Source organism: Nicotiana tabacum, chromosome 4 (genome assembly GCF_000715075.1).
Source record: "Nicotiana tabacum cultivar K326 chromosome 4, ASM71507v2, whole genome shotgun sequence".
Taxonomy (NCBI): domain Eukaryota; kingdom Viridiplantae; phylum Streptophyta; class Magnoliopsida; order Solanales; family Solanaceae; genus Nicotiana; species Nicotiana tabacum.
The window spans coordinates 1,301,008-1,325,577 of record NC_134083.1 but is presented as its reverse complement, the minus strand read 5'-3'; the positions used below and the strand labels follow the sequence as shown (position 1 = coordinate 1,325,577).

The window sequence follows — 24,570 nt, the reverse complement described above, 5'->3', positions numbered from 1 at the left end:
AGCTGCTAACTTCTCTCAACTGTTCCAGACTGAATATTTTTACTCCTTAGTTTGTTATAAAACCTGAGTGCATTAACATTGTGATTGTCTACTAATTACTAATAATATTAGTAGGTGCCTCTTTGATGTTGAAATGAACGTGTGTGTGTTGTACCTGTACTTCTACATTATAAATTTAGTTCAAGTAGTTAGTCATTTAACTTTTAATTGGGGGGTCAATTTTGAAGCCTAATTTCCCAGTCGTTTCCTCCGTTGTTTGCATTACTCAACAAGTCCAGATTCCTACTCAATTCATCAGTCTTCAGTTATGTATTTCACTGTCAATGATCTCTAATCCAGAAAAATTATCAAAATTACAAAACCAAGTCAAGGATTCAAGAATTGAAATAATGCACAAAATAACAAAATACTGGTCCTATTCTGAATCTTCTCCGTATTTCTAAACTAGAAAATTCACACCCTCTTCGTCAGTTGTATACTAGCCTGTTAAGAGCTCAAAAGATCCTATTTTATCTGAGTCTCTAAAATATTTCTTTTCCTATGATTTAATTTTACAGAAGTATAGTACTTATCTTTGATCAGGTACAATGTCACTTAGGATAACGCCAATTTGAAGCAACTGCATTATATAATACATTTTAAAAAGAAAAGAATCAACTGTAAGGTATCTTCACATTAGAATATTGAAAGCAAGCTTGGACTTTTACCAAGTCAACTAACACAACCCACCCCCGAAATACCGAAGACAGAAGATTGATAATTTGTGATATATGGAGTAGTTTGAAACGTCTCGACCTACCAATTCAGGTATTGGAAGGAGATGAAACTGATCCTACTATTCTGTGCCTCACTCTGGTTGTGTTCCACTTTCAGCAATTCACAAAGGAGCGTCCATAATCGCACTTCTAACTTCCAAGTGGGAGTGATTCTTGATTTGAAGTCAGTGGTCGGAAGTATGTGTCTAAGCTGCATGTCCATTGCCCTCTCTGATTTCTATTTGATTCACAGCAACTACTCGCCGAGGCTGTCTCTTCATGTTAGGGACTCTCAAGGACAAGCCATTGAAGCTGCTGCTGCTGGTAAACACTATTGCATATTAAGCACCTACATCGGATTGCTAAACCTTAGAACTGAAGAGAACTTATCAACATTATTTGCCTTGTTGCAGGTCTCAATTTGCTGAAAGATATCAAGGTAGATGCAATCTTAGGTCCTCAGAAATCAGCTCAAGCCAACTTTCTGATGGATCTTGGAGACAGAGCTCAGGTCCCCATAATTTCTTTTTCTGCAACAAGTCCTTCTCTTCATACTCGAACTCCTTACTTTGTTCAAGCTGCACAAGGCGATGACACTCAAGTTGGCGCCATTGCTGCCATAGTTAAAACCTTCCAGTGGAGTCAGGTTGTTATGATATTTGAAGACTCAGAATATGGTAGTGGCATTGTTCCCTACTTATCTAATGCATTCCAAGATGTGAATGCTCACATTTCATATAAAAGTGTTTTTCCTGTTTCGGCAAGTGATGAATTTATACTCAAAGAGCTATACAAGATGATGACTTTACAAACAAGGGTGTTTGTGGTCCACATGTCACATACACTTGGCGCCAGACTCTTTCTGAAAGCCAAAGAAATCGGAATGATGGAGAAGGGCTATGCCTGGATCATCACCAGTGGACTAATGGATTTAGCCTACTTGATGGATTCTGATGTTGCTGAAGCAATGCAAGGGGTATTAGGTGTGAAACCTCTTACACCAAAATCTGAACAGCTCCGGTCTTTCTCTAATAGGTTGAAGAAAAAGTCCCTTGAGAAAAGTCCTGGCATCGGACGAGCAGATTTGAGCGTTTTTTGCCTGTGGGCATATGATACTTTGTGGGCACTGGCTATGGCTGCAGAAAGAGTTGGATTGAAAGAGCCACCGAAAACTTTAGAGAATTCAACTGTTAATCTCAATGTTTCAAACCTTTTCAATTTTGGGAACTCAGAAGTCGGCCCAAAACTTCTAAAAGCAATATCAGAGACCAAATTTGAGGGGCTTTCAGGGAAGTTTCGCCTTTTAAATGGCAAGATGGAGTCATCATCTTATCAGATAATTAATGTGCTTGGGAACGGACAGAAGGAAGTAGGAATATGGAATCCATCTCTTGGAATAAGGAGGGAACTGAATTGGAACACCACAACTCATGATACAAGCTCAAGGGAAAATATGAGGAGTATCATATGGCCTGGTGATTCAACAGTCGTGCCCAAGGGATGGGAAGTTCCAATGTCTGGTAAAAAGCTAAGAATTGGAGTGCCAGTGAAAGCTGGTTTCACGGATTTTGTGAGAGTAGTAAAGGACACTCAGGTCAATGCCCACATTATCAGCGGATTCTACATAGACGTGTTCAAATCTGTCATGGAAGCGTTGCCATATTCTGTGCCATATGAGCTTGTTCCCTTTGAAAATCCTGATGGCTCTAGTGCAGGGACTTATAATGATCTTATTTACCAAGTGTTTCTTCAGGTAAGCTGGGTAGACTTTATTTTCCGTCCTCTCCTGCAAAATCAGTAAGTGAACAATTACTAACTTCAGTCAGTAATGATACAATGTATGCAGAACTATGATGCTGCAATTGGAGATATAACTATCACAGCAAACAGATCAAAATACGTGGACTTCACGTTGCCATTTGCAGAAGGAGGAGTTATTAGCATCGTGCCAATCACGTACGAAGATGTCAATGATATATGGGCTTTCCTAAAGCCCCTAAAGAAAGAACTTTGGCTAACAAGTATAGCATTTTTCTTTCTTACGGGTCTGGCGGTCTGGATACTTGAACATAGGGTGAGCTCTGCCTTTCGAGGTCCTCCTTCTCAACATGTTGGCATGATCTTCTACTTTCCCTTCTCAACACTAGTATTTGCACACCGTGAGTACTAAATAAATCTCTCAGATTTTATTTTAAAGATTTTCCTATAATAGGGTACAGGACAACACGTGAACTCACAAATATGTATGATCTGTTTGTAGGAGAAAGAATAGTGAACAATTTAGCTCGACTGGTTGTAGTGGTATGGATGTTCGTCATACTCATCCTGAACTCCACTTACACTGCAAGCTTATCATCAAGATTAACCGTACAAAGACTACAACCAGCAATCACAGATGTTAGCGAGCTAATCAAGAATAGAGATTTTGTTGGGTGCCAAGAAGGCTCATTCATAGTGGACTTCTTGAGAAAAAAGGGATTTGATGATTCCAGGATCAGGACATTCACTTCCCCATATGACTGCGATGAAGCCTTGTCTAGAGGAAGTAAAAGTGGTGGCATATCAGCATACTATGATGTCATTCCCTACTCCAAGCTCTTCCTATCCAAACATTGCGACAAATATATGACAGTTGGGCCTACCTATCGCACGGACGGCTTTGCCTTTGTAAGACATTTCATCTCCATCCACGCTGTTCTTGTTTGTAAAGATTAGTTTGCCCTGAAAATGACTATCTCATGCTACTGCATTTAAAATCAAACAGGTTTTCCCTAAAGGATCTCCTTTAGTTGCTGATGTGTCTCGAGCAGTCATAGAATTAACAGAGAATGGGAAGATATTGGAAATGGAGCAACATTGGTTGAGAAATGAACAAACCTGCGCAGGACCAGATGACAATATGAACTCAATCACGATCTCGTTGCAAAGTTTCAAAGGCCTTTTTGCCATTACAGGAGGAGTTACAGCAGTAAGCCTCCTCATTTTTATAGCCAGCTACTTGTACAAGTACAGAGATTTCCACAGAAGAGTATCAAATTCTAGAATCACAATTTGGTCAAAAGTTGTAGCAATTTGCAGACACTTCGATCAGAGAGACCTCTCATCTGGACAACCCCAAGATAAACTTCCAGAATCTGGAATTAGTCCAAATAGTTCTTCAGACCATTCTGTTCAACCACCAAATTTACCAAGAAATCATTCCAACTCCAATGAAATAGTGTCCTCTGCACCAGAAGAGCTGCATGATGCCACTACTGCGACAATTCATTCTTTGAATTTGGAAGACATGTCTGATGTACAACACTCAGGAGTAATTCTTCCATCTGCATAACTGAGTTGACTGTAAAGTTGCACTGTACATACTACCAGCTAATTGTGCAATTCTTTGATTTCTTACTTGTTAACGTTTTACTTGCCTCATCTTTTTCGACATCAGATAAGAATCAAACCAACTAAAATGGCTGCATTTCTCCATACGCTTCATAGGCACTAACTGCAAGGACTTGTGTGACCAACTTATGTATTATTCCTGAAAGTTGCTAGACCTCTACAATTTGTAGCTCAGGATCGTCACTCTTTCATGACTTAACTAACTTTTGTACTTGTTAAATAGAGGTGCATATAGGCATTAACTTGGGAGGGTCAAATTAATAAGGGGGTCAAGATGAGTCAAATAACTGACCTTAATTCAACCTGCCCAACAAGATCCAACCTCCCCACCTTTTTATTTTTATTTTTGAAAAAAAAAAGTGAAACTAATGTATGTTTCTTAAATTATTAGCTTAAATTCTTCCAATTTACATAATTTTCAATCTCAATATTTAATTTTGGATATTTGGATTTGGGTTGCATGTAGACCCGTAGGGTTACTCTGTTTGACATGTTTCGACCCAATAGTTTAAACTTGAGCAATTTAGGATTTGTCTGTCACAACTTCCTGTCTTAAGCAGTTGTTTTACCCTTCTTTGTTTTTCTTTTAACCCTATTGTCAAGACTTCATTCCTCAACATAAACACATCAAGGGGATATATAAAAGTTAACGTCGATAAACTCTTGCTGAAGTCAAATGTCATGCACAAAAATGCACCACTTGGGAAACACAAGTTAACGTCGATAAACTACTGCTGAGTCCTGCATCTTACCCTACACGGTAGGACTGCAAACTCGTTGTTGAATAATGAACTTGGAAAATACTAGGTAGTTGATAGTCTTAACTAGCTCGAGATTAGCACTTTGACATTTTCACCTTGTTGTATATGTTTTCCAACTTTGACAACATGAACCTTGGACTACCATGAAATCCGGTCTCACTATGTTAGTTTTTCCCATTTCTAACCGAAAGATTGGTTCACAATTCAATGGTAAGCCGATTTGCCCAGAAAAGAGAAGCAATCATATATAGAAGCCTATAGATAAAGGTAAGGAAATTTTGTAAATAGGGATATGGCTTTAACATAGTAGATCCTGCTAAGAATTGCAAAAGGAATTGCTTTTTGCCTGAGAATAAGATTAGCTAAGATGAACAGTCACAGCAGTAAGTTATATTTAGTTTTCATCCATGCATACATGATGGAAAAAACATTTACAGCTACAAGGCAAACGCCTTCTCTTCCCAAGCTGCAGTAGTGTAAATAGATTTCTACCATCCTCTACCAATACAAAGAGACGGAACCTAACAAGGATTCAGAAATCAAATTTTGAGAGCTACAAAATTAGGACTACGTTAATCAGAAGTCTATTGTACCTAGAACACATCAGAAGTTACATGGAGTGGCCTCTGATTGATAGCTAGTACTTGCTTCTTATACTCGAACTGGACCTTGTTAATTGCTTGACCACCTCTCTCATTGTGGGTCTTTTGCTAACTTCCTTCTCTGTACATCTAAGAGCCAGTGAAAGCACTTCAATTACTTGTTCCATGATATTTGAGTCTATGAATTCATCCAAAATGCTTGGATCCACAATCTTCTGAATTTCTTCAGCTTCTGCCCAAACAGACCTAACCCAACTCACGAAATCTGTACCCCCATAAAGTGAAGGATCCAAGGCCTTCTTTCGAGTTATAAGTTCCAACAGGACAACACCATAACTATAAACATCTGACTCCTTGCTCTTTGCAGCTGCAAATGCAGTCTCTGTCGACAAAACAGACAAGACATAGATATATTATTTTCTACAGACAACGAGGTCTCTAAAGAGAGGACAAACTGAAAGGCTGTATAAGAATAAATGAAAATTAGGAAAATACCTGGAGCCATGTATCCAACTGTACCCTGGAGGGTATTGGAGGGGGAAATTGCAGCAGACTGATCCAGAAGCTTCGCAATGCCAAAATCTGATATGTGAGGGTCCAGATCAGAGTCCAACAAGATATTCATGGGCTTGATATCTCTATGCATGATGGCAGGATCACAGTCAAAGTGGAGATATGACAACCCTTGAGCAGTTCCAAGAGCAATACGGTAACGAACGCTCCATTCCAATGTTACGGGTGGATTAGTCTCATGGAGGATATCATGAAGACTCCCGTTCTCCATGTAATTGTAAAGAATCAGTCCATAATCCTTTCTCAGCCAGAAGTCTTCTAATTTGACAAGATTACGGTGCCTAACCTTTCCAATTGTTTGAATTTCTCTAACCATACTTGTGCTTCCATCCTTTATACCAACAAACACCAGCTTTTTCACAGCATACGCTTTCCCTGGACCCAAGATGGCCTTATATACAATTCCATGTGCTCCCCTCCCAATGACATACTTATCATTTAGGTTCTCTGTAGCTTCCAATACTTTATTAAGCAGGGACGAAGCACCTTCTTGAGCAAATATTGCAACTTCTTTCCCAGAATTTTTGCGCCACAGAAGCATGTAAGCAATTACTAGGAATAAGGAAATGGTAAATAACAGCACCCCAAGTGCAATCAGTGCAGTTTCTGCTCCACTTAGGTGTCTTCCATTGCTTGATTGAAGATTACAAGGTCGTAGATTGCTATTCTCGGTGCAACTTGAGCCTTCTTCTGGATCATAGCGCAGGCAAAGTCCCAAGTTTCCTGAGAAAGAGGTAGGAGTTGAGTTTAGGAACTTCATCAGATTTGCTGGCACTGGACCAGAAAAGAGGTTGTGTGATACATTGACGAAAATCAACGAACTCATTCCATCAAGAACTCTTAAAGTTCCAGAAAGATTATTGCCAGCTATATCTAACTCCTCCAGGAAAGTAAATTTCCCTAGCTCGGCAGGAAGTTCACCTGTCAACCTGTTACTACTCAGATTTAACCACCTCAGTGTTTCTCTTGATGCAGTCGCAATTGCTGCAGGAATGCCCCCACTGAGTGCATTTCCACCAAGCTGCAGCATGGAGAGCTTCTTGAGTTCAAACAAGGAGGTTGGAATACCTCCTGAAAGATCATTCTCCTTCAGACCCAAAACGGATAGTTCTCTAAAGCTTCCAAACGTGGACGGGATCGAGCCACTCAACAAATTATGACTTACGTCAAGCTTCAACAGTCTCTGGCAGTTTGAAAGTTGAGGTGGCAGTACACCTTCCAAACTATTGTAAGACAGATCCAAACCCTGGAGGTTGACAAGGTTTGCCAGCTCCGGTGGTATAAACCCTGAGAGCTTATTCATTGATAAGTCAATTGATGTAACATTGCCAAGATTTGCCAAACTTGGGGGTATTTTCCCACTGAAGCCATTCTCACTGAGATCCAAGAAAATAGGATTTGTGTTCTTAACAAAATCTGGAATGGCACCTGAGAGATTATTCTTTTTGAGAATTACTCTCGTCAAAGTAGAACACTTTCCTAATTGAGAAGGAACGCCACCTTCAAGATGATTATAACCTAACATAAGCTTATTCAGTTGCTTGCCAAAACAAAGATTTGGTGGAACAGGACCTGAAAAGTTGTTGTTGGTGAAATCCAGCAGTGTTAGACTGCTGTTAATCCCCAAACCTTGAGGTATAACTCCAGTAAACCGATTTTCAAATAAGGATATGTTCTTCAGCTGTTCCAACTCGGTCATTTGAAGAGGTAACTCTCCGGTCAGGTTGTTCCTGTAGACAAGAACATTTTGAAGGCTTTGAATCTTCCAAATGCTAAGGGGAATTTCACCACTCAAATTGTTGGAATACAAAAAGAGATTCTGCAACTGACTGAGAGACCCTAGTTCACTAGGAATTTCACCTTCCAGTTGGTTTTCCGGTAAAAGTAATTCCAGCAAGGCTTGGCACTCGCCCAGCTCGGGTGGTATTTTTCCAGAGAAATTGTTGTCAGTAAGGTAAAGCTTCTCCAACTTTGTGAGCTGGCCCAGAGAAGCAGGAATAGGGCCACTTAAACCAGAAGAGATAGCAGCAAGAACTGTTAGGTTACTACAATTCCCCAAACCTTGTGGAAGTCCTCCATTAAAATGGTTGTATGACAAGATCAGATTGTCAAGATATTTGCAGTTACCCGAACAGAAAGGGATAGTGCCTTCTAGTCTATTATTGCTTACATCCAAATAAACAAGGTGTACTAGCTTATCTAAATTCTCAGGCAGGCTACCAACTAAACGGTTATCATTCAAATACAACTCTTTCAATTTAGTACAGTTTACTATAGAGGAAGGAATAGGACCTGATAACTCATTATCATAAAGCCAGAGAGACAAAAGCTGAGGCATGTTACCAACGCTAGATGGAATGGGACCACTTAACTTGTTACTATTAAAGAAGATGGTCTCCAAGTGTGGGATAGTAAACAAGGAATCAGGAATATTACCAGTCAATGAATTTGAAAACAAGTTTATGTAGGTTAAACTCTGTAAATTTCCAAGATTCTGAGGGATTTGTCCAGTAAAGGCGTTGTAGGACAGATCCAAGTAATCAAGAAGAGTGCAATTTCCCAGCTGCGAAGGAATGGAGCCAAAGAAAGCATTAACGCCCAAATCAATGGTACGCAAGCGCTGCAAATGACCAATTTCGGGCCCCAATTGGCCTGAGATTCCGTAGCCAGAGAGGTTCAAAGAAGTGATAAATTGTTTGCGATCACATTCAACACCAACCCAAGAACAAGGAGTGGCATCAGAAGCATTCCAAGAAGAGTTAATAGCTGAGGGTACAGTATCCCAGTGCCTAAGAAGGGAAAGTAGAGCTGTGCCATCAGAGCTAAGAGCATAACCAGACACAGAGAAGCAGCAGCAGTAGAAAAAGATGAAATTTTTAAAAGCAGCATTCATAATTTGAACAAGAAGAGTAAGAGAGTAACACTGAAAACTGGATTTTTAAGTAAAATAGTTGGGGGTGTGGGAATTAAGAAGAACAATGCGGTTGTGAAGAAATTTGAAGTGTAGTTTAAGGAGGGGAAAACAAATGAAGAAGTAAGCTGCTCTTCTTCATTTGGAATTTTGTAGAATAGAGTGTTGGTCTTCTAAGTGTGAAAAGGAAATGGGAACATGTTGAAAAAGCATAATAAGGGCTGTCAAAGGGATAAATGTGAACTCTGTAAAACAGGAGTGGAGTTTTAACAACCTTAATAAGGAGTGGAGGGAAGTTGAGGTCGAATTCTTTATTCAGTAAAGCATACCTTAATAAAGAAATGGTCCCCTAAATGTTTCTGCCGGACGTGGCCCACATTTTCTTTTTCTGCCGAATAGCACTATTCTTCCTCTTCATTGACCTTCTTTTACCCAAATTCCATGTCCGACGACGAAGACCTCCTACCGGTAGCTACTGCCACCCACAGACCCACTCACTGTCCCGTCTTAGTTATGAGGTTTCATACGATAATTAAGAAGGAAGGCATAATACATACATAGATTTTTCCATAATATAATGCAATCGCTATAATTTAATATCACCAACACCAATTATATGATGAATAATGTATTATTATACTGATTATTTTTTATACAACCAACCAAGAATTGTATTATCTCATGCACAACTTTATGCTGGGTTTAATTATTCATTTATTACTATATAATCAACCAACCGGCCCCGAAAAAATGCATGAGATCCGACCTTTTACAAAGTTACAGAAAGATTTGTATAAGGTATATCAACATCACCAAAGATTCAAAGTATAGTCCATAAATAAATATGTACTATGGACTATGGTCCATAATTCATAAAAATTATTGTTGTTGCTAATTGCTTATCAAGTTACGTAATAAGTTTTGTTAGGTGTTGTCGTGATTTTCTTACCATATTTGATTCTCTTATTTCTTGAAGGAAATGGCAACATATTTATCATAATTGGATTTTCCTTCTTGTAGAAGGAAACTATATATCTCTCATATTTGGCTAGTTACTTTCCTTGTACGAAAAGGTTTGGACTTCTATAAATTGAGGATTCTTCCTTCTCATTCATTAGCATCCACAATGTAGCTATACGAGGTTTGAGAGTCGTGTTTAGGGGAAGAACTTTACGGGACAAGTGTTAGTTTGTCACTTGTGTTTGCCTCTTTGTAAGGTTGTTCTCTCGATATTTTGTACTCTCTTTTATTATAGTGGATTGCTCATCTCCGCCATGAACGTAGGTCAGTTGACCGAACCACGTTATATGTTTGTATCTCTTTTGGTATATTTCTCTTTTGTTGTCTGATTTATTGTCGTTCAAGGTTTGCTTTATAAGCTTCCGCATGGCACCTGATTTTTTGCGGTCATAACAAGTGGTATCAGAGCGAGGTTCAAGACAGGTTCATCTTGGCGGGTTCAGTTCTAGCCGCAACATATTAGACGATAATCGTGATTTTTGTCTGAGAAATTTTACCAGTGCGCTACGCACGTTGAGACAAACTTTGTGGTGGAGATTTGGAGATGCGACTTGTTGAAGGCTATGTGAAGAAGGTGGATCAAGTTTATTTTGTCAGAAAATTCAGGTCAAGGGGGAGAATTGTTAGGTGGTCCTGATTTTCTTACCATATTTGATTCTCCTATTTCTTGAAAGAAATGGCAACATATTTACCATAATTATGTTTTCCTTCTTGTAGAAGGAAATTATATATCTCACATATTTGGCTAGTTCCTTTCCCTGTAGAAAAATATTTGCACTTCTATAAATTGAGGATCCTTCCTTCTCATTTATTAGCATCCACAATGTAGCCATATGGGGTTTTGAGTGTTGTGTTTAGGGGGGAACTTTACGGAATAAGTGTTAGTGTGTCACTTGTGTTTGCCTCTTCGTGAGGTTATTCTCTCGATATTTTGTACTCTCTTTTAATATAGTGGATTGCTCATCTCCGCCGTTGACATAGGTCAATTGACTGAACCACGTTAAATGTTTGTGTCTCTTTTGATAGATTTCTCTTTTACTTTCTGATTTATCGTCGTTCAAGGTTTGCTTTATTAGCTTCCGCATGGCACCTGTTTTTTTGCGGTCCTAACGAGTTTCATGTAAATATTGGATATGAGTAAATTTTCTCTATATGTAATTGTGTGTCTCATATCTAAAAGTATCGTTTCGATGTCCCATATGTTTGTACAGTACATATGTCTGTAAACTAGCTGAATTTTCTGGCAAACATTCCCGCTGTCCCATATTTTATTACAGATTTGATCTGCTTTTCTACCAAGGACCATTACTTTTCCTTATCAAAAAAAATGACCATTATTTTGCTTACGGTTGACTTTGAAATTCAGCGTCCCTATAAACTAGTTTTGGCAAAAAAAGTTTCACCAACTAGTTTTGCAATAACTTCAATATTCTCTTCTACCACACTTTAAATTATATGAAAATCGAATTACTATTTCAAACCGGGCATAAAATTGAAACAAAATGAGAAATACAAACTGAAAGGCCTAAATTGTTTGTTTGCTTCTTATCTTCTTTGGGGCCTTTCCTTCTTCAATATTTGTCCTTTTACCGGGGAGAATTTTCTCCAAACGGTAACCAGTTTAATGGATCGGGTAAATACTTCCGCCACAGGACGAAGTTGTTGGGAAACGTGCCATAAACTCTTTGCTAAAACGCACTAAAGCCAAAATAACTAGTTGTTGTATTTTTATAGTGCAATCACCAACATAATCATCTGCTTTCATACTATGAAGAAAGCAAAGAAAGTTGCCGTTTGCCATGACATGCGCTGGAAAGTTCGCCGAGTGTCCATCAATCTCGCTGTTGACTGCACTAACTATGTGGAGATTATCTTTCCAGTCCATCCAACCTAACGACCCCCAAATATGCAAATACTATTTGCATATAACTTACCGCTGAGAGATTCGGTGCAGTCACTGCACCATGATGTCATGTACCGTTCCGTAATACTATTAATCAATGAAATAAAGCTATTCGGTCAGCACCTTTAAGAGTAGTAATGCTGGCTGATTTGGATTTCCTAATTCCTACAAAATCCTTTAACTATTTCTTTTCTAAGCCACCCAACTCTAATTGTTACAGATCATATATCCAACCAGTCAACTATGTATAAAATTTCCACGAATCAACTTTTGTTTGCAATTAGAGTTAGCTGAAAAAGCTAAAAGGAAACAAGCAAGAAAGTTCAAAGCTACCACACCAGCCTGAAACAAACCAGAACCATCTTCTCGTAGGGTGCCGCATCAACATCTATAATATGATGTGCACATTCTGCAAGCGGAACAAAATACCTGGACAAAGCAACTCCAGCAATTGGACATCCCCAAATAAAAGGAAGCACTGTCTTTTTGCACAATTACCTGCATAACACAAACACAATGCTATTTCCAGACAATCCAGCCGTCTAGGATCTGAAACATGGATGTTATAGTGTTATCATCAATTTGCATTACAAGGTTAATGGAGTGACTGACAACCCTAACCAGAGAGTTGAGATGCATTCTAACCGCATTATGATCTCACTTTATGATGCACATTCTATTTCATTCCACACATAATATGATGATAAGGTGCTAAAGAAGTTAGACTTGAGGGTTTAAAAATATATCTTAGCACTAAAATATATTCAGCAAAGCAATTCTCAAAATGTAGAATAGCATGTGACATAATAGACCAACAAGATTTAACACCAGAAATTAAATGCATCCTTCCTATGACATGTCATAAAATGTGAACCCTGAATAAGCTGACAATTTTTGAGATGACCGTGCTTCAAATGCATGTCTTGGATAAACTATGATATGATCCAAAAAGATGTTCATGTCAAGATGCTAATGCTCATGACTTGATGATAGCAAGGATGCATGCAACAGCTGCATGATGTGTTTGTATTTGGCAGAGCATAGAGAACAGAATACATCCCCTGCAGCTACTGGTAGGTAAGAGGTGGAGGAGCTCCATTTGCATTAGGGGCACCAGCTGGGTGGCCATCCTTCCTTTTCCCAAATGGATTCTTTGAATATGTAGCTGAATATTAAGGAGAAACATGGCCATCCAAAGAATGTTGTGATAGATTATACAATTTAAAACTCAGATAACTAAAAGGAGTATTTCCCATGAGATGGTGACTATACATTTGTAGCATAAAGTACCATATCTTACTCTTTTCATATAGACCTCTGCTTACATAAGTATTTGGGAAAAGGCTATAAATAAAGTTTATGGTTCTAAGGAAACATAACCCTTTCTCAAAAGGCCAAATACATCGACAGCCCCTTAAAGTTGTCCGCACTTTTTCACTTAGACACTCTATCTTAAGCCTGTTCCATTTGAACACTCCAAGCACAGCTCAAATGTGTCATTTGAACACAAAATTATTAGGCAGCCACACACAAAAGGAGCGTGTAATTCACACGCCAGATTGACGAATAAGACAAAGACACGTGTATTTTACCTTAACCCCACCCGTCTGTCATCTTCCCCAATGATCCCCTGGCCATTTTTTTTTCCTTCAAAATGCAGCAGCAAACGACCAATAAAATCATTGGCAAACAAACAGAATATAATACAATAGTTGAGAGTAGTGAAATCAAACCCAATCTAAATGTACCAAAGATGGGACTCAATCATAAAAATCAACGAACATAAGCAGGTTGCCGGAAAAATGAAAATCTGACCAAACCACAAAGTTGCCGGAAATAAAATTCCGACCGAATTAAAAGATGGTGGAGTTTCACCATATGTTTTTAGATCTATAACCTGTAGACAGAAATAAAAAGAAAAAACGAGGAGAAGACACCAATGCAAAAGGGAAACCAAAAACTTGTTATTTCCGGTCAGATCCGCTCGAATCTAGCCGAATCTGATTCAAGTCACATTTAACTATTGAGAAAAAAATGAAACTTCGTCAGAAAAATAAAATTTCGCCGGACGAGTGAAAATGAGAGGGCTCTTGTCACCGTTCTTGTTCGTGCCATTCCATGGTGGAAGATAATGGAGAAGATGAGGTAGGCAGGTAGGGACGCTGCTACTTTTATGGCCAGAATTGCAGTGGCCAACCAGATCTTCAAAATGAGAACTTTATGATGGTGGCCAGATTTAAAGGTGGTGATGGTGTGCCCAGATCTAAAGAAGGATACAATTGTATTAATGAGAACAAATCTAAAAAAAATTGGGCTAAGAAGATGGCCGGAAAATTTTCTGGCAGAAGCTGTACATTTTTCGACAAGTATGTGGAGTTTGTTTTTTGGAATGATTTCACGCGCTTGGAAAATGTAAGAAACACTTACCTTGCCATATCAGCATAGTGTGTCTAAATGACACAGTAAAGACTTCGTTGAAATGTTCAGATGGAACGGACTTAAGATAGAGCGTCTAAGTGAAAAGTGCGGACAACTTTAAGGGGCTGTCGATGTATTTGGCCTTCTCAAAAGTCACATGCAGAGGTAGATAAAGCACTATCATCATCTTCTCTTTTCCTTTTGGATGTCAAAAAGGACTTGTGTCATCTCACGGAAGAAAAAGAAAATGAAAAAAGTTTTAGAAGGTTGGCTACAAAATTTTCGCAGGAAGAACAAACCAACATCAGGAATAAAACATTAGTCAGGTGTCATCCTGTTAACAGCAATCTCAATGATATTTCAAAACAGATGGTTATCCAATTTCTGGAAGCTCCAAGCTCCAAATACCAAAGGGAAAACACTTGGAAGTGTTTTGAAATCTCAATGATATTTCAAAACAGATAGTTATCCAATTTCTGGAAGCTCCAAGCTCCCAATACCAAAGAGAGCTTCAGCATGCAAATATTGCCCCTTCAGTGTCCCAACTCAGGATAATTTTGTTCAACTAGGTTGTATCTGCAGAGGCACCAAGCCCACAGGATACTGCCCCAACATCAACTCCAAGTCAACACTTGGAAGTGTTTGATATTTTTTATATTAGAAAAAAAAAAATCAGCACTTCCAAATCGGCAGTCAGATTCAGACTGCTAAAACAACAGAGTGGCAGAAGCAAGAGAAAGGCACGATTGAAAAATATCAAGCTCCAGCAGATGAGACTGCTAAACAAGAATAAAGGATATTGAATTCGCATGCCAACTGAACCAGAGCTCGGTATGACAGCACCCTGCAAACTGTGATGGACATTGGTGGCACTATTCACATCCTGCATATGCCAGACAGAAGTTGATGATTACATGAAGTAGGAGCATAAAATATGCACACAATCAAAAAATGCATAAAAAGGGATCCCAGACAGGCAAGGAACTTACTTCAAATTCAATGAAACACACCGTATGTCTTTCCTGTCTCAAAACCTTCATCTGTTTAAAACCAGGTTGTCTGGTAGTACATTAAGCAAATGAATAGATTAGAAAATAGTTAAGACAGAAAAATAAGAAATAGTCAACTTTTGCATAAAAGCAATAGCAAATGGCAGAGCCGTACGCGCTGAAAAGGCCTCTCAGCTCTTCCTCGTTTATATTCTCTCCAAGATTGCCAATAAATAGGGTATTGCAAGGAGGGTTATCTTTAGTATTCTACAAGAATGCAATAAATAGATCAGTGGACACAGCAAAATACAAACTATGTCATGCATGATGCATAATCTTTAGAACGAACATATACTGCACAAATGCTACATCCACCAGCTGTATAAAGCATAACACTTCCCAACAATTTCAGCAGTAACACTGTCTCAAAAGAATCAGCAGAACCACAGATATTACCATACTGAAGGAAGTCAGATCCAACCAACTTAACAATAAAAATAATATTTCTAGTCCTAAGCGCATATGCCATAGTAAACCCAAATCAAAAACAGAAAGAACAAAACCTAAAAAGGAAACATAAACAAAAAGGCATGCAGGAAAGATGTCAACCGTTAGTTAACTCTGGAAAAATTTCAAATCTAACACAAATGACAAAGTTAGAGACATGCATGCATCACCTGGATTGGCACATAACTGCTTGGTGCTGGCACAGGAGCAGGTGCAGGCATTGGCATGTGAGGAACAGGGTAGCCTCCATATGGATCGTACGGTGGAGGAGCTTGAGCGAGATACCTGAGAGACAAGAATCGCTGTACTTTTTTTAGTTTGGGGGGTTTGGGTAGGAAATAAAGGAGATACAACCATTAACAAGGAACCATTAACCTCCTTTTAACTTTCATTTCTTTTTTCAAAAGAAATAAACCAATGAGGAACTTGATTATACTACTCCAGGAATTAGCTCTATGTTGTGAGAACAATCAATCCCTATCACTATCACACTTTTCATCATGGAGTTCGTCTTAAAACAAACATTTTGCATATAGAGAAACTCTCACCCATGTGGTCCCCAGACAGGTGCAGGGGGAGGGGGGTGGAAAGGAGAGGGACTTGAATAACCAGAGTGTGTGTAATCACCCCCAGTACGCAAACGTTTACTCTGGTCATGTGCATTTGAATCACCTACAATCCCTGCAAACAAATCAAAAAAGGAGAATTGTTATCATAAAAATAGTAGAATCCCGTGTAAACGTAGTTGTGAATTGTGATAACTATAAACAAGTAAATAACATAAGAGCTTCAGAAATGGAGATCAATAATAACAACAACAACAACAACCCAGTAATATCCCACTAATGGGGTCTGGGGAGGGTAGTGTGTACGCAGACTTTACCCCTACCCCGAAGGAGTAGAGAGGCTGTTTCTTTAAGACCCTCAGCTCAAAAAAAAAACAAAAAGACAAAAGAGGCAAAAAGAGGCAAAAAGGGAGACAATATTAGTATCACAACAACAATCATAGGATAAATAAGAACACCATGAAATCCAGAAGAAAGATGCAAAGTAAAGGGAGACAATATTAGTAAATATTAGTATCACCACAATAGTCATAAGAAAAATAGGAACCTCATGAAATCTAGAAAAAAGATGTAAAGCAAAAGCGATAGCTAGTAAATAGGACCTGCACTGTAAAAAGAAATAGTAAGCCACAACATTCCCACTAGTTATCTCAGAAAAAAGAAAAAAAAAAAAACCTACATGGCTAGTCCCACCATGTTACGAAGTAAGGCACGACTCAACTACCTCCTAACCTACAACTCTTATACTCGACCTCCACATCCTCCTATTAAGTGTCATGTCCTCGGAAATCTGGAGCCTTGCCATATCCTGCCTGATCACCTCTCCCCAATACTTCTTAGGCCGCCCTCTACCTCTTCTCGTGCCCTCCATAACCAGCTGCTCACACCTCCGTACCGGAGCATCTGGGCTTCTCCTCTGAACATGTCTGAACCATCTAAGCCTTGCTTCCCGCATCTTGTCATCAATGGGAGCCACATGCACCTTCTCCCGAATATCATCATTCCTAATCTTATCTATCTTAGTGTGCCCGCACATCCACCGCAACATCCTCATTTCTGCTACTTTCATCTTCTGGATATGTAAGTTCTTAACAGGCCAACACTCAGCCTCATACATCATGGCCGGTCTAACCACCGCTTTATAAAACTTACCTTTGAGTATCGGTGGCACTCTCTTGTCACACAGGACTCCAGAAGCTAACCTCCACTTCATCCATCCTACCCCAATACGGTGTGTGACATCCTCGTCGATCTCCCCTTCCCCCTGGATAACCGAACCAAGGTACTTGAAGCTGCCTCTACTCGGGATGACCTGCGAGTCAAGCCTCACATCCACGCCCACTTCCCCTGGCTCAGCGCTGAACTTACACTCCAGGTATTCCGTCTTCGTCCTGCTCAGCTTGAAACCCTTAGACTCAAGAGCATGTCTCCAAACCTCTAGCCTCTCGTTAACACCGGCTCGCGACTCGTCAATTAGAACTATGTCATCGGCGAATAGCATGCACCATGGCACATCCCCTTGAATATGGTGTGTTAACGCGTCCATCACCAGGGCGAATAAGAACGGACTGAGCGCAGAACCTTGGTGTAGCCCCATTACAACAGGAAAATGCTCAGAGTCGCCTCCTACTGTCCTAACCCGAGTCTTAGCCCCATCATACATGTCCTTAATCGCCATAATGTAGGGAACCGACACACCTTTTGCCTCCAGACATCTCCAGAGAATTTCTCTAGGAACCAGAATTTCTCTAGGAACCTTGTCATACGCTTTCTCTAGGTCAATAAACACCATGTGTAGATCCTTCTTATTCTCTCTGTATAGTTCCACCAACCTTCTAACAAGGTGTATAGCTTCTGTAGTCGAACGACCCGGCATGAATCCGAACTGGTTGTCGGATACAGACACCGTCATCCTCACCCTCGCTTCAACCACCCTCTCCCACACTTTCATGGTATGACTCAGTAATTTGATACCCCTATAATTGTTACAACTCTGGATATCACCTTTGTTAATTAAGCCATTAGAGTTTCTTTATGTATCTTGATGTACTATCTAAAGATAAATCCTGCCCTTTAGGTTAGTAGAAAAGCGAGAAATCTTCCAACTTGCAACCGAATTCATGTAAGCATTAGGTAAGATGATTACAACAACAAGGGCAATACATTTTTTTTAAAAAGAGTTAAGAGTAATCTGAGGCACTAAAAGATCACTTACAAATTAGGAAAATTAAGAAAATTTGCAAATAGTGGAACAAAAACCAATAGAAAATTAGAAACCAGAAAATTCCATACTAAAGCTATAAAGTTGAGGAGCTATAAATGTGCTCCAAAGTATTGCCCTTTCCTTTCTTTTCTTTTTAATCAGTAAAGTGCTCCAAAGTATTCATGTTTGCGTTGCTTAACACTAACGTGAAATTATCCAAGCAAGGTGAATAAGCAGTTTTCTCAGGGGAACTCGTATTTTGACTCTAAGAACCGTTTGCACCAAGGTTTATCCTCTACAACAATAGACATAGCCATTTTCCGCATCGCAAATCTTACCCTCTAATGTGGGCTGGGTGGCAACGGGTGCAGGAGGAAGAACAGGCAAAGCCAATAAAACATGTTAATTCCCTAATCTCCTGACAGAGTGGTTACAATACTGTTTGACGTTCAAACAAAAGTTAGTTGAAGTTTCACCTACTACCATCCCTAAGGAAATCTCATGTAAGTTACTTAAGTTCTTTTCATTGGATATCTACTCAAAAGAACAAGGTTGACCCTCTGAGTACGTATAGCCTTCTCCAAGCAGTGTCCTAATATCCAGCACACAATCCCACACGAATTTAAACTAGAGATTATCAACCAAAGCAATTCTAGATATGTAAACTAAACTCAAGACAGTCCACAACACATCTCACTGAGTAATTACTAGCCAGCACTTACCACATACAATAGCTTGCTCTTGTAAGATTTATGTGAAAAGCTGAGTCGCCTTAAAAAGGAACAACAGTCAAACTCTTGTTTTTCTTTTTTTTAATATTAACAGTCAAATTCTTTATTAATCTTCTCAAGCACCTTAAAGTTTATGGTTACATAAGCACATGCTGTCAGAAATACAATGGACCATAGACTTCCAACTGACAATCGCTTAGCATTTACTCTGTTAGAGTAACACAGTGGTTGTGGATGGGGTATTTGGTCTCCTATATAGTTTTAAGCAATCATCACCTCAAGGCCTAGAATTTGGAATGAGTTAGGCCCAGGAGTCTTTACATACTCAAATAAAATGGAGTATGTACTTATTCTTTGGAAAATGACAGTTGGAAAGTTGTCTTTGACTCGAACAAAACTGCACTTGTAACTAAATGTTATTGAGTTCATATTAGTTAGTTTCACAAACCCCCCCCCCCCCCGAAAGACTAAGAGAATAATCCTAAATGACTTCTCAGTTGCCTTTGTGAACATCCTCTACAACATTTCACTCGAGCATGGGCTTATTGGAGCTCCTCAAACAAATCCACCAAAGATAGTACCCCAATTTGTAAAACTTGCATTATTTAACCAAAGAAAGTAAGCTTCTTTTTTATGCAACACCTCGATTATATGAATTTAACTTTTCAATAAAAGCAAGAAGCTAAAAATGATAACTTGAAGAATAAAAAAGCACCTCTTTTGACAAAGAGATTCTTCTTTGCCATCTCCGTGTGCAGAATACATTTCGCCTCCGTGTCGAAACACAAACCCTAAATCCATCCAAGAACGAATCCATGCAAAATTAATACGTTTATGGCGGGAAATAATCTCAATAAAAGTATAATGAAAAAAGACCTGAAGGGCGTCCTTGGCACCGATAGCGAATTGATGGTTAGAGAATAGGGCAAAACCCATGGGAACTTCGCCTTTGAAATTGACCTGAGATGCTTCGTAACCTGGTAGCCACCTCAAAAGGTTCACCAATTCTCTCTCCTTTACGTCCTGCGGTAGCCCAGAGATGAATATTGTCCGAACCTGAAAATGCCAGCACACGTAATGAATCAGAACAACGGCGGATAAAGCGCGAATTTGAATGTGTGAGGATATGCGTGTTTACCTCGTCGATAGGCATTGATGGAGGGTGGTGATGTGGCGGAGCTGCAGCAGAAGCAGGCGGAGGGCCTGGAGCTGGGGGCCATTGTTGGTGGTATGGGTGAATCCCAGTACCGGCCATCTGCAATCGATGAATCCTTTGGCTCAAAGCTCAATTCCAATGACAGCACTATACAATCTAAACCCTAGAACGAGCGATTTGGGACTTTTGGGTATAAGAAAGACGACAAAGAGAAAGTTTTTTTTTCTTTTTCTTTTTCTTTTGGGTGAAGAATGGTCCTCGTTAGAAGAAAAAAAGTAAAAACGTCCTCGCGACCCCGTACTTATACTGTGTTACGAAGATATACGAGCAATTAGATATATTTCCAAATTTATTCTGAAAATTTTAATTTGGGTAAAATTTAGTTTAAAGATGAAAATGTGTTTGGACATCTGTTTTGGGTGAAGTTTGGTTTGGAAAAATATGAAATATGACTTATACACACAAGTTCTAAAAACTATCACAAATACTCAACAGTACCATTATCAATAACATTCATTATATTATCGCAAACTATAGTCCTGAACATAAATAAATTTGATACAAAATTATCATTTTTATAATAAACTACATGATACACTATCAGATGACGGAGAAGACGAAGCAACATCGTTACAAAATAATAAATGGTGGGCTCTTTTATAAAATATAAAAATTTGGGACAATTTTTAAAAAATATAATGGTGATATTTTGGCCCAAAACCAGCTGGTTTTGGGATTTGGGATTTGGCCAAAATATAGGCAAAATCTATGGCCAAACATGTGTTTGCTAAATAAAATCCAAATTTATTTTGACAAAATCTATGACCAAACGGGTCCTTAGAGTACACGTACCCTATCTCGTGAGTGATTTTTTTAAAAAGAATCACACAAATATTACGGAAAAGGTCCATATATGCCAGTGAATTATACAAAATTGTACACGTTTGCCCGTCGTTAAAAGGTGGCTCACATATGCTTTTGCGTGAATAAGGTGACTCACATATGCCCTCTATTAGACGGACCTCACTAATAAAATATTTAGCACCAGATTTTGACACGTGTCACAATCTGGTGCATTCCATCTATACCCTAATTTAAATAATAAATCAATCCGACCCATCACCCTTATTTTATTAAACCGACCCGACCCAGTACCCTACAATAAACCTCAATCCTATTATATTACTCCACGACTTGCTACCCTTCAACTATGTTGACCCAACATCTGAACCCCATTTTCGACCATCGGCGTTTTCAAGACTTTCATGACCTCCACAGTTCAACAGAATATCATCACTAGGCGCAGAATTTTGAGCCAACGTCACTTTAACAATAACAATCAACAACATGAAAGTGGAATCCAAGAGAAAACATAATTTATTGCCTTCTGTCATTAATGTTATACACGTCAATGGTAAAAATCACTGGAAAACAAAAAAGAATTGCTAAGAAAATATCAATATCCTGTTGTTGACCTCCAATAAGAAAGCTGGATTTTTTAAGTCCTGATAAGCAATCAATTATGGGTTTAAACCATTCTGCACCTAAAACCAGTTGAGATGAGCACACTTTTCAAATAATGAGCTCACATTGTATTGACCAATCAGCTATGGTGAGAGGAAAATTTAGGAGAAGAAAGCAGAGGTGAGAGAGTGGGTAATATAATAGGACTGGGGTTTATTGTAGGGTACCAGGTAGGGTCGGTTTAATAAAATAAGGGTGATGGTTCGGGTTGATTTATTATTTAAATCAGTGTAGAGATGGAATGCACCAGATTGTGACACGTGTCAAAATCTGGTGCTAAATATTTTATTAGTGAGATCCGTTTAAAAAATGGCATATGTGAGTCATCTTATACACGGCAAGGGCATATGTGAGCCCACCTTTAAACGACGGGCAAATGTGTACAATTTCGTATAGTTCACTGGCATATATGAGCCTTTTCCGTAAATATTATGCTAAAAGTTATGTAAGATTACAAATTAAAAATTTATGCACTTGAATTGATGATTGTTAATCATATATAGCTAACTCAATAAAGGAAGAAGCTTTGTTTCATAGAATTCCTAAATCATTACTCTATATATTCACCTACATTTAGTTTCAGTTCTATAATTTAACTATATGAATTTTATAACTTATCATGCCTCCTTTTTAGTTTCAGCCAGAACATATGGCCTTTAATAATTTAGAAAATTTTTTGAATTTTTTTAAGAAAAGCTCTTTCAAGTTCATTCCTTTTTCCCCATCATTTTCAAGTTCTCTAACTCACACAAGCATGGTAACTAATAGAAGGTGATTTTTTCTTTTTCGCGAGCAAAATATAAATTATTCTATTTCTTTAATCAATAGAAAATACTATATAAATTTCTCTGATAAATTAAAAAGGAATAAATTACTATAGCAAGAGTAGAATCCAATAACTATACTGTAAACCATAAAATTTAGTTAATATTAAAAAATAATAAAATAACAACTTTATTTAATGTGAAATCAACTAAAATTTTAATTATTAAAATATATTATTATTTTAAACCATGTAGGAGTCTTAATATTAAAAATAAATTAAATTGATTAATACTTCACTTTATATAAACTCTTTCTTAGAAATACCTTTCAAATCCTAATATTAAAAAAATTGTCTTAAATTTAGAAGTTATAAACCAATTAAGATCTTGTCCATATTATTCCATGTTGGATATACCTTCTTCTTTCCTTATTGCATTGAACTTATTTGCATACCATATTTGACCATAAAAGTTTTTCTATGTATATTTAAAGCCATTTGTTTAACGGCGAGGATTTATTTATAAGGAATTTTGCCTAAATTAAATCCCAACTCTACGTAACATAAGATTTCGAATATTGAGAATTTTCCTTAAATTTAGGAGTTATAAATTAAGAATTTAAATATTAACTTTATAATTAATATTAAATATATATTAAATTAAATTGATTAATACTTCACTTTATATAAACTCTTTCTTAGAAATACCTTTCAAATCCTAATATTAAAAAAATTGTCTTAAATTTAGAAGTTATAAACCAATTAAGATCTTGTCCATATTATTCCATGTTGGATATACCTTCTTCTTTCCTTATTGCATTGAACTTATTTGCATACCATATTTGACCATAAAAGTTTTTCTATGTATATTTAAAGCCATTTGTTTAACGGCGAGGATTTATTTATAAGGAATTTTGCCTAAATTAAATCCCAACTCTACGTAACATAAGATTTCGAATATTGAGAATTTTCCTTAAATTTAGGAGTTATAAATTAAGAATTTAAATATTAACTTTATAATTAAATATTAAATATATATTAAATAACAACAACAACAACAATAACCTAGTAAAATTCCAAAAGTAAGGGGTCTGGGGAGGGTAGTGTGTACGCAGACCTTACCCCTACCAATACCCCATGGAATAGAGAGGTTGTTTCCTATAGACCTTCGGCTTAAGAAAACGAAAAAGACAAAAGAGACAATATATCAGTATCATCAACAGAGGAGAACCCCTCCAAAAATTAGCGCATGCCACTAAGTGCGGCGCGCACACGGTATTCTTTAGTAAAAGGCGAAAGAATAGTTCGCTTTGTGCTCACTGCGTGGCTGCGTTAAATAACTATACCTAAATATTAGTGAATTAATTAAATGGCTATTTTTAACTATTAAAAAATTAAGTAAATAATTTTTCCGCCAATTCTTTTTAAATGACTTAAGATATAGTTAAATTGTTCCTAATATTGATTATTAGGGAATTTGCATCTTAAAGTGTTCATGTGCTAACGGAGCGTTGGAGTTTGATTACATTTGGGACCAAGTCGGAGTGGGTGACTCTCAACAGTGGTTCTAATGGGTTCAAGGAAATAAGTGCAGTGTCTAAGGATTTTTGGGTTTGTTGTGTGGCTGAAGACCGGGAGTTTGCAGCAGGGTGTGAAGAATACTTGGGGAATTTTCTATGTTATCATCGAGTCTGTGGGGTAGTATTGGAGGAATGGGAGAAATAACTTCGGATTCGCGGAAGGTCTTGCAGAATGGGTGTACCAGTGGGAGATGCCATTGTGCGCTTGAGGAGGGTAT

The 24,570-nt window shown here is 38.1% G+C and overlaps 3 protein-coding genes and 1 non-coding gene across 5 annotated transcripts; 1 reads left to right on the top strand and 3 right to left on the bottom strand.

Moving 5' to 3' along the window:
- The first annotated feature begins 449 nt into the window (after positions 1–449).
- Positions 450–5,140, top strand: LOC107762393 (glutamate receptor 2.8-like). The gene is made up of 5 exons (XM_016580753.2): positions 450–1,079; positions 1,169–2,508; positions 2,602–2,914; positions 3,016–3,422; positions 3,520–5,140. The coding sequence occupies exons 1-5, from the start codon at positions 821–823 to the stop codon at positions 4,084–4,086; spliced, it is 2,886 nt and encodes a 961-aa protein (XP_016436239.2). The 5' UTR covers positions 450–820; the 3' UTR covers positions 4,087–5,140.
- LOC107762392 (uncharacterized) lies at positions 2,403–9,285 on the bottom strand. Of its 2 annotated transcripts, XM_016580752.2 has the most exons (3): positions 6,004–9,285; positions 5,500–5,890; positions 2,403–2,541 (listed from the first exon to the last, which is right to left on the bottom strand). In XM_016580752.2, exons 1-2 carry the CDS (start codon positions 8,972–8,974, stop codon positions 5,544–5,546), a joined length of 3,318 nt encoding a protein of 1,105 aa, XP_016436238.1. In that variant the 5' UTR covers positions 8,975–9,285; the 3' UTR covers positions 2,403–2,541; positions 5,500–5,543. The 2 variants fall into 2 exon arrangements, with proteins under 2 accessions (XP_016436238.1, XP_016436237.1); XM_016580751.2 differs by lacking the exon at positions 2,403–2,541 and having other exon boundaries at positions 5,267–5,890; positions 6,004–9,282.
- A 3,356-nt stretch (positions 9,286–12,641) lies between these two features.
- LOC107762394 (uncharacterized) lies at positions 12,642–20,748 on the bottom strand. Its single transcript, XM_016580754.2, has 9 exons — positions 20,468–20,748; positions 20,206–20,385; positions 20,045–20,120; positions 16,378–16,510; positions 16,000–16,114; positions 15,498–15,589; positions 15,323–15,392; positions 15,134–15,216; positions 12,642–13,076 (listed from the first exon to the last, which is right to left on the bottom strand). The coding sequence occupies exons 1-9, from the start codon at positions 20,582–20,584 to the stop codon at positions 12,983–12,985; spliced, it is 960 nt and encodes a 319-aa protein (XP_016436240.1). The 5' UTR covers positions 20,585–20,748; the 3' UTR covers positions 12,642–12,982.
- A 3,236-nt stretch (positions 20,749–23,984) lies between these two features.
- On the bottom strand, positions 23,985–24,101 carry LOC142180515 (U5 spliceosomal RNA). The gene has a single exon (XR_012709136.1). It is a non-coding gene; the product is annotated as a U5 spliceosomal RNA (small nuclear RNA).
- Between the last annotated feature and the right edge of the window lie 469 nt (positions 24,102–24,570).

Excerpts from the sequence above, each read along its gene's own strand:
- LOC107762393 (XM_016580753.2), top strand. The coding sequence starts at position 821 with ATGAAACTGATCCTACTATTCTGTGCCTCACTCTGGTTGTGTTCCACT. Across the intron at positions 1,080-1,168 it reads CATTGAAGCTGCTGCTGCTG|GTCTCAATTTGCTGAAAGAT; the intron begins GTAAACACTATT and ends GCCTTGTTGCAG. Across the intron at positions 2,509-2,601 it reads TTTACCAAGTGTTTCTTCAG|AACTATGATGCTGCAATTGG; the intron begins GTAAGCTGGGTA and ends CAATGTATGCAG.
- LOC107762392 (XM_016580752.2), bottom strand. The coding sequence starts at position 8,974 with ATGAATGCTGCTTTTAAAAATTTCATCTTTTTCTACTGCTGCTGCTTC. Across the intron at positions 5,891-6,003 it reads AGTTGGATACATGGCTCCAG|AGACTGCATTTGCAGCTGCA; the intron begins GTATTTTCCTAA and ends TTTTGTCGACAG.
- LOC107762394 (XM_016580754.2), bottom strand. The coding sequence starts at position 20,584 with ATGGCCGGTACTGGGATTCACCCATACCACCAACAATGGCCCCCAGCT. Across the intron at positions 20,121-20,205 it reads GTGCCAAGGACGCCCTTCAG|GGTTTGTGTTTCGACACGGA; the intron begins GTCTTTTTTCAT and ends GGATGGATTTAG. Across the intron at positions 15,393-15,497 it reads CTGAGAGGCCTTTTCAGCGC|ACAACCTGGTTTTAAACAGA; the intron begins GTACGGCTCTGC and ends ATGTACTACCAG.